We start from the raw sequence: 9,739 nt of genomic DNA, 5'->3' as shown, positions 1-9,739 counted from the left end.
CAGGTTTCTAACTTATTGGGTGGGTAGACATTTAAAAAAAAAATTGAGCGAAATCGTAGGACATGACTCAAAAACGTTGGTTGAGTTGAGGTGGAATGACCATAATAGAAAAGAAAATGAAAGGAACTCGCTATTGATCTAAGGGAGGGGCTCGAAAGGTGTTTTTTCAGAATTGAACGGAAGTGAAAAAGGGGGTTTATTGTTGCCACTGACGCTCTGAATACCCCGCCCTGCTGCTGTGTTTTGAGAAAAAAAATCGAAGTACCTAAATTATTTTTTTATTGTTTAAATAATATTTGTTTGAAAATATAAAAAAGTAACTTTGGTTTTATTTTGAACCTTCTTGAATCACTCTTTTTTCGCTCTTCAAGTAATAATGTTCCACAATTCAAAAATTTCAATGTGGTACCTTGATAGGTTTTACACTGTTTGGATAATATTGACCTAAAAAACATTCAAAATTTTTTGAAAAAGTTATCAACATTTTTTTAATTTTTTTATTTTTTATGACAATTTTTCGACGTGTTCAAACTTTTCTTGGGAGAGAGGGGGCGTCTCCCCGCGTTCTCCACAAAAAACCCTGTTATCATCTATGCATGGATTTAGATAGACGAAGTTTATACCAGACTTACCAGTTCCATAACAACAGTATGTTCAAAAACATCGAACAACCCCAAAACAATTTTTTCGTTGAAAATAAAATGCACAGAAAATTCACAATTTCCACTCTTTACTTTTCTGTCAACATTATGATAAAAACTAAGTTCAAAATTTGTCTAAAAGTATCTACCTATTTTTGTTTGAATTTTTAATGGGGGTTATCTTAGCTAAAAAGTTTCAATCTTTAAACTTTTTCTTCGAAAAAATACAAAAAACGCCCATCGCAATTTTTATTTAAAGTAAGTTTTTCAAAATTTATCAACTAGTTACCATCATACGTTTTTCGGTCAATGAACCTCAAATTGATTTTCATAAGTTTTTAGCCAAGCCATTGGCCGCAATTTCACCTAAAAAATTCGAACAATGTGACGAGGATTTTTTTTAATGTGGAGAATACCTTCGAAACAACATACTGAAAATCTTTATCCTCAGGTGGAGATCGTCACTTAAGAGAGTAACAAGAATAAGAACCCCCCCCCCCCAGAAACATGTTTTTCGCATTTCATTTGAACTTTTCCAAATGGTGCTTCAATCATTTTCCTCGTCTTGTACAGAAATTTCAAAAATGCTGGAAAAATCAAAATCACGTTGGAGGCTCCGGAATTACTAAAAATGGGTGGCGAGGTTTGGTTTGAGGAAGTGATATACCTACTAGTTTCAGGATCAATTTTCATCATTTTTACTGGATAATACATTATACAGGTAAGTATGTCTGTGTATTTTTTGAAACGCATGAATCGTCGAAAAATGGTAAATTTTTAGATTTTCAAAAATTCGTCAAAAACCGAAAAATTTTGGGCAAAGTGATTCTTTTGTTACGAAGCGGACGAAAGGAATATTTTTGAAAAATTGTATACACAGACTTGGAGATAAAAAAATTTTAACCAACTCGCAGTTGCCTTGCAGCCAAGAAGTTAGGCAACCCATCATACATGAATGAGCATCGAAATTTATGCACCTACAGACACAGTGTCTGATGAGTGGATTGAACTTTTTTTTTACGAAAAAATACAAAAACGCCCATTAAAATTTTTATGTAAAGTAAGTTGAGAATTTTTTCAAAATTTCAACTCGTCACCGTCATACGTTTTTCAACCAATCAAGTTCAAATTGATTTTTATAAGTTTTATCCAAACCATTCTACGCATTTCCACCCAAAAATTTTAACCGCGTGACGAAGAATTTTTTTAATGTGGAGAATACCTCCAAAACAACATAGGTACTGAAAATTTGAGTCCTCAGGAGGACATCATCACTCAAGAGAGAGGGAATGAGAACTTCCCCGGAATTGGTTTTTCGAATTATATTTCAACTTTTCCAGAAGGTGCTCAACAAATCAATTTCTACGTCTTGTAAAGAAGTTCAAAAATTGCTAGAAAAATCAAAAATCACGCTGGAATCGCATGCTCCACACCTGGTCTAGAGTAGAAAAATCTCAAAAAATCTCTTTATTTTTAAGTGTGGCAATCCAAGGTTAACTGGATAATTTTAATGTACGCGGAGGTACAAATTATCTAGGTAGGTAGGCATTTATTCATCTTTTTCGTTCACGAAGTGAACACCAGCAGACGCCTTAATATATTCATTCTGTCGTAAAATAGAACATCATACGAGTATACAGTCCACTTTACTACCGGCGTTTTTACTTTTATATGTGTAGTTAGGTACCTGACAGTTATTCGCGAGCAGCATTTAAGCTGAGGTATGCATTTTCGATCCATCGTCGAACGCTCGCGAGTTAATTCGAATTTAGTGAGTCGGTTAAGAATATCTAGGATGGTACCTGTGATCGTATTAATCGTTATTCAAGCTAAATTCTCCAAGTGATAAGAATGATTTCGTTTGATGATCATTTTTTGTTTCTATTGCGAGTGTAGTGTACCTTTATACGTATATAGCTTAATTTTATTATTGTCACGCGATGTTCGATTATTTCAAAGATGTGACTGTTGAACCATCGTTTTTCATCTACCTCGTCGTGTATGAGTGGATCAAAGGCTTAGATACGAATTTATTTCTTCAAAAAGCATGCCGACCCAACTCAACATCTCAGCCAGACCTAAAAAACACCCAATGTGATGACGAAAGAAGCGGAATTCTATTCGTGGCAGAAGTTAACCTCAAGTACCAACCTGTTGTCCTTTTCATAGGTCTACTTATCGTAATATTTGCCTCATACTGGAGCGATGAAGCAGGTCGAAGGAGAAGACCCCTGATTTATATTTCCATCTTGGTACAATTACTTCACGCATTATCTGGTTGTTTGAATTCATATTTTTGGCAATGGAAACCAATCATAGCAGTATTATTATGGGCGGTATTTGAAAGCTTGTGTACAGGAATGAGTATGATGCTGGTAGGTTGTCAATTGTATATATGCGATATATCTGATATACAAAGTCGCACTATGCGACTTGGAATTATTGGAACGATTAGATTAGCTGCTCTGGTAGTAGGCAAAGGCGGAGCTGGATTCATGCTTCGTAATTTTGGGTTTCTTAATTCTTATTCGTTGTGCTTCATTTGCTCGATGAGTGGATTAATATGCGCTTTGATCTTCATCAAAGATAATTCAGTTTCCGTTGACAAGAAAAATACTTCTTACCTTGTTTTCAATTTGAAGCGCATGATATTTGACAGTTTTAAAGTTGTATTCAATCGCAGTTTAGGACGTAAAAGAGTCACAGTCACGTTATTGATTATTGCCAATATTACAGTCATCCTTACATTTTTTGGTAAGATTATCCAAGTACCTACCTAGTACCTACGACTCTTTATCTGGATGTAACTACCCCACACTGAGATTATAGCAGTGAAAATTAATAGGTACCATTTAAAAAATTGTTACAGGTGAGTTATCCGTATTGTATCTATATTTGAGGCATCGATTCGGATGGAATGAACAGAAGTACAGTGAATATATGATATTGAAACTTACTATTTCATCATTCGGTGAGTTTAAGTGATGAAGATACCATTTACATAAAAATAAGAAAGAGTTCTTCATCATTGAACATTATTTTAAATTTTGATAATTATTCATGTTTTTTCAGGTATTTTGTTTTGCTCATTGGTGTTGAGCAAATGGTTGAAAATCCATGATGGATTGATTGGTATCTTGGCCGGATGTTTTGACACAATAGCTATTCTTGTTTTAATGTTTGCTAATCAAACCTGGCAACTTTACTTGGGTAAGTCGAGCAAAAAATAATCATATCAGTGTAATAAGCTGCAATACCTATTTGCCATCGGATAGGTAGAGGTACCTATTTGGATATGTGAATTTCTCATTCTGTTTGGTTTTTTTGTTTGTAGTTCCTGTGATAGACTTATTTCACGGTACAGCTATGACAATTGGAGTATCGTTCATGAGTAAATATTATGATGTTAATGAAATAGGTAAGTGAATGAATGAGTGTATAATAAATGTTTATTAGGGTTGGCGGATTTTGACTAAATTCATCAGAGACCTTAGGACCTTACTTTTGGGTTGAAAATATTTCGTCAAACGGTCCAATTTTCAAAAAAATCGGCAATTTTTTTTTTCTTCAAAAGTTGACTTTGTTATTTTTAGGTATATCCCTCTCTAAATGACAACGTTGGCTAAAATATTTCAAGGTAAAAAAAATTTTTTAAAAAAGTACACATGATTTGTAACGTATGTATGTAGGAAATTATCACTTTTAGTGCTTTGCATAATTATGAAAGAAAAATCACTTTTACAAGATAACACTATATTTATTATTAGAAAAAATGCGACGGCCGTTTCGGTACAAGAACGTACCATCTTCAAGGCAAGAGAACGAGTGATAAAGTTAACATAATATTCGTCGAGAGCTTAAAAATTACGTTGAGTGCTTAGGATTTAGGGAGGGGGGGTGGGTACATTTACCTTCTTACGTGTGCAGGTACGTTCTTGTACCTAAACGGCCGTCGCATTTTTTCTAATAATAAATATAGTGTTATCTTGTAAAAGTGATTTTTCTTTCATAATTACACATGATTTTATTCCTTTGTTTCACCCCCTCCCCCTCCTGTAATATGTATATCTAGCTAAGCTACCTATTGATTGGTTGGTGAGAATTTATTAACAAAGTTTTGCATTTTGTTTATAGGCAGATTGTATGCTGTTAATGGTGTATTTGGGTTCATAGTTCCTTTTACTTTTATGGCTTATAATGGTATTTTCGGACGAACATTGGATACTTATCCCTCTGCATTTTGTCTTTTTAGTGTTGTGCTGGATATAGGCATAATTTTATGTTTTTGGTAAGTTTGAAAAATATTACTACTTAGGATTACTGGTATTGAAACTTAGAATAGGTACGAATAATTTCGCATAAGGTCAAATCATTCAATGTAAAAAAATTGACACCTGTCAACCAAAAGTTGATAGAGTGAGAGGGGTAATAACCGGGATACAGGGAAATTATTTTAATTCATATTTGAGGCCACTAGAATCAAAAGTGTACTTCTCCACTTTTTTTTGAAAATAAGTTAAGTATGGTTTGGTATACTACAACATGTCCCCATCCAATGAAAATGTCAACATTTGAATTTTGTGCAAGGAAGTATGGTAAAACAGCATGTAAAGTTAGGGGTTAGAATCAAAAGTGTACTTTTTAAATGGAGAAGTCAAGTTTTCAAACGAACATGGTGGAAATTGAATGAAGGACTAGTGTTATGCCTTGAAATTAGGCTTGAAATTGAATAAATTCATCAAGTGAGGACCCTTCCCCCAAAAAACACCTTTCATTTTTATTAATAAAAATTAATTTTTTTTTACTTTGAAAAAAAAAGGAAAATTATTTCAATTTCCAAATGAATGGTCTAAAAATGCAATAAGTATTTTAATTTCTCAAACTTTCCAAGCTTTCTTCAACCTTTAGCACCATATTACTAGAAGAATTTTTGATGAAGTGCCTTAAAACGATGTAAAAAGTGTACAGTTCAAGACAAAACTTAACTTCTCCAAACTTGAAACTGCTCAGGAACTCTTACGGCAACGCGTAGGGTAAAACAAACATGTGGGTCCCTATTGTCATGTTGGTACAAAAATATTAGACGTATTACCTCGGTATTTTATGTTACGATAAATACTAGGGAGGTTTTTTGCGTTTTTCTCAAAATGTTCGAAAATGGAGAAGTAGACATTTGATTCTAGTGGCCTCAAAATTTATGGTGGTTAAACCAATAATTATTCCTTAGGGAAGGAATAATTACCTTCTCCTGGATAGCGCAGATTGTGAAGAGGTTTCAATAAATACCATCTATACTTTATACATAAAGTTATTCGAAAGTACCAAATCAATACACACATTTGAGGAGCTTGGAATCAAAACTCACTTTTGACACCAAAAAACCAAAAATCGATATACGTTTTTTTGCGGATTCGGATACTTCTTCAATTTCTCTATCACCCTGCAGAATCCATTTTTCCGAATTCGGCCCCAGGTCTTCACAATTTCGTGTTAAAAAGTGCCCTTGGAGTCAAAACTCACTTTTGCCCCTCCAAGCTATAAGAAAACCTGTATTTTCAAGGTCGCATGGCAGTCTACAAAGCCAAAATAATTCAATTGCAACTTCGGAAGCATTTTCTGATAGTGAAAATTGCGAAAATGGTCGTTTTGAATTTGGAAGTTGTGCAACTGAGGAGGTAAAAAATTGGAAGTATTGAGTGCTCAAAACTTTTAAAGCTCTCTGGAGGCGGAACAAAATACTCTACAGAAAAATGAAGTCGAGGAAAATTGTAGAGAATTAAATTTCCAATCGACATATTGTCGTTAGTTTTTTTCTAGGATGCATAGTTCTCGATATATTTGCAAAAGAAAGTATAATTTTTGGAAAAATTCAGCGCTGAAAACTTCTAAAGCTCTCTGGAGGCGGAACGAAGCATTCTATGGAAAAATTAAATCGAGGAAAATTGTAGAGAATTGAATTTCCAATCGATACAATGCCGTTAGTTTTTTTCTAGGATGCTTAGTTTTCGATATATTTGCAAAAGAAAGTAAAATTACCCCACCTTGGAATCAAAACTCACTTTTGCCAAACTTGATAGCCATACCGCAACAATATGGCAACTTGAAAAAAAAAAATTCTCATGGAATCCTATTAAGTAGTCTTACTCAAGAGCTCGACACACTTTGTGGCGTTTTTTTCATCAACACACTAGGCGAAATCAGTTATTGTCGATTTTCTCGAAACTTTGTCCGATGGCAAAAGTGAGTTTTGATTCCAAGCTCCTCATTTGACAAGTATTAATTATGCGATTTATTAGTATTAAAGAACAACTACAAAAATACACTTTTAGGATTAGTCAATATAAAATACTTACAAGATTATTTTATGTATAATAGATTCAAGCTCTGGCTTATATCTTACCACTTGTGTTACTAACTAGAATAATCTTAATAATAATGATTAGTGTGAGCTTATTAATTATTAATTAGTGATGAAGTACCTAATGTTACATTAATAGAAATCAGTAGTACCTACCTAATTACTTACTAATACACTGTATGCATTTTCTGCCTCTTTCACGGGTGTCCCTAATACTAGACAACATCGACAGAAATGTATTACATGAAGCTCCTTTTCGACGAGAGATATTTCTGATGGCTGGCAGGCTCAGAGAAATTTCCAATGTACCAGGATAAATAAACATAATTTGAATAAGGATCACGTTGTCAGCACAAATTATCCACTTAATAAAGTGGGCTAACACAGGGAAGAGGGGCGGAGGGGAAAAGCTCCGCTGCCTATGCGTCTATAAGTTGACGAAGAACCAGACATAGCGAATAGCCAAAACTAAATGAAGTTGCTAGTTAGAGATCTGATGCACTGGCCTTCGAGCTACCAGCCACGGATCTATAAATAGTTCCCCATGTTACCATACTTCCAGTACATAGGGATATATACTAACTTTGAGTAAACTTAACCATCTCCAAGGCGATGAAGGCATATTTCCTCATATCAAAGTTACAATTTTTGTAATTATTTGGGCATAAGCAATAGTAAAAAAAATATATGTAATGAAATGTATGTATCAAGCTAGGTACCTAGTTCACAATGATGACAATTTTGTGAAATTACTTGGATACCTATACCAATCTAGAGATGTGCACTTTTCAGAAAAGTAATTTTGGTGAAATGAAAAGTGAAAAGTTCATTGAAAAGTGTGAAAAGTAAATCGTGTGAGTCTCATTTTAAAGCTCTCTGCAAGAGCTTCAAATTGATGTACATATTTTTTGCCTATCTAAAACACACAAAAAAACAAAATCATTTTTTCCATCTAATTAATCGTATAGTGGTAGTTTTGAGCCTGTTTAGAGCCTCTAACATCTTTGGGTTTTTCAGGGTTTGAAAAAAATGTAGTGAAAAATATCAAAAATGGGAGCTGAATTGCGAAGGTGGAGGAGTGGAGAGAGTGAAACTTCATATTTGACTTCATCAATGAGGTCAGTGATCTCTGATGAGTAAATTGATTGGTCACTCGTTTTTTTTAAGTGAGAACTGAAAAGTGAAGTGAAAAGTAGGAACTTTTATTTTCAACTTTTCATAGAAAGAAAAGTACTTTTTATTTTTCACTTTTCAGACTGCACATCTCTGCCAATAACCTGCCCGTTTTCAAATTACTTCCTTAGTTGTTCATCTCATTATCATTTAGTTTAATGATGCATTTTCATTTCAGCGGCGCATATTACTCCAGTAAAAAATTTGACGCAGAGAAAACAAAGAAGCGAGAAGTTTCAGAGGAAAAATGTGGCGAATCTTTGTTATTGTAGAAGTAAATTATATTGTTTTGATGCTTGCACATCTTACGTAAGGTATCGATCTGCAAAAATGCTCTATCCGCGCGTCCATGAATTTTGTGAATAACGTAAAGATTTTTTCCACATATTAATAGCCAGATTCACATTTTCACACAAATGAATGAATGACTGAATAAATTAGGTAGGTACCGACGTATTAAGAATAATCTGTTTATGCATAAATTGGATTTCAGTCGATATAATAATTAAAATACATTTGTTTTCGTACTTTCTTTCAACCTACGCGTGGGTATAGTGGGTACCTATGCCTTCTGTTTAATATGTAGAATAAGTGTGGAATGTTGTCAAATAAGGCATTCTTGCTTAGCTTGGCTACCTAAAATCGTACAAATTGCCTTATTCGCTTAGTACCCTTATTATTTATTTTAAGTATAGAATTTTGAATGTTTTTTTTTTTTGTTGAAAATAAAATACATATGTATACAGAACAAACAATAATTTGCCTTCTTTAGTTTTCTGTCAACATATCTATGATAAAAACAAAGCTTAAACATTGCGTAAAAGTAATTTTTTGAATTTTTATAACGCTGGCTATTTTAACTGAAAATTTCAATCTTTAAACTTTTTTTTCCTCGATAAAACACAAAAAAACGCCATCGTAATTTTTCTGTAAGCAAATTGATGATTTTTTCAAAATTTCGACTCGTCACCAAAATATTTTTTCAATTATTGAAGTTCAAATTAATTTTTATAGGTTTCAGCCAAGCCATATTCCACGCATTTTCACTCAAAAAATTCTAACATCGTGACGAGGAGAGGACTTTTTTTTAAGTTGGAGAATACCTCCAAGACAACATACTGAAAGTTTTCATCCTCAAGTGGAGATCGTCACTCAAGAGAGGGGGAATAACTTCCTCAGAATCGGTTTTTCGCATTTGATTTGAAATTTTCCAAAAGGTACCAAATTATTTTCCACGTCTTGTATGTAGAAAAGTATAGCCCTAAATCGCCGAAAATGATAAATTTTTAAATTTTCAAAAATTTGCCAAAAATTGAAAAATTTTGGGCAAAGTGATTCCTTTGTTAAGAAGTTACTCATGACTGCCGGAAGTATATTTTTATTGTATGTACACAGATTTGGAGGTAAAAACTTGAACAAACTCACAGTGTCTCCTTTCGGCCAAGAAGTTAGGCAATTCATCATACATAAATGAGCATGGAAATAATGACGCAATTAATCATTAGGCAAAAACTAAGGCACTATAGCTTCACTCAGGTGAAATCGCCAGCCATCTTTTCGGCCATCT

The 9,739-nt window shown here is 33.6% G+C and overlaps 1 protein-coding gene and 1 long non-coding RNA gene across 2 annotated transcripts in view; one reads left to right on the top strand and one right to left on the bottom strand.

Annotated features, from left to right (window-relative positions):
- LOC135838936 (uncharacterized) overlaps nt 1–9,739 on the bottom strand; it is a 282,350-nt gene that overhangs the window by 209,676 nt on the left and 62,935 nt on the right. The window lies entirely within an intron of this gene.
- Nucleotides 2,304–8,930, top strand: LOC135838930 (proton-coupled folate transporter-like). The gene is made up of 6 exons (XM_065354758.1): nt 2,304–3,395; nt 3,511–3,612; nt 3,714–3,851; nt 3,976–4,059; nt 4,776–4,929; nt 8,351–8,930. The coding sequence occupies exons 1-6, from the start codon at nt 2,582–2,584 to the stop codon at nt 8,442–8,444; spliced, it is 1,386 nt and encodes a 461-aa protein (XP_065210830.1). The 5' UTR covers nt 2,304–2,581; the 3' UTR covers nt 8,445–8,930.

This window comes from Planococcus citri, chromosome 3, assembly GCF_950023065.1.
Source record: "Planococcus citri chromosome 3, ihPlaCitr1.1, whole genome shotgun sequence".
Lineage (NCBI taxonomy): Eukaryota > Metazoa > Arthropoda > Insecta > Hemiptera > Pseudococcidae > Planococcus > Planococcus citri.
The sequence above is the reverse complement of the archived record's forward strand: the minus strand, read 5'-3'. Positions and strand labels throughout refer to the sequence as shown.

Bases quoted from the DNA above. Each gene is read 5' to 3' on its own strand.
- LOC135838930 (XM_065354758.1), top strand. From the start codon at position 2,582: ATGTTCGATTATTTCAAAGATGTGACTGTTGAACCATCGTTTTTCATC. The intron at 3,396-3,510 runs GTAAGATTATCC...AAATTGTTACAG, and splicing joins AGTCATCCTTACATTTTTTG to GTGAGTTATCCGTATTGTAT. The intron at 3,852-3,975 runs GTAAGTCGAGCA...TTTTGTTTGTAG, and splicing joins AACCTGGCAACTTTACTTGG to TTCCTGTGATAGACTTATTT.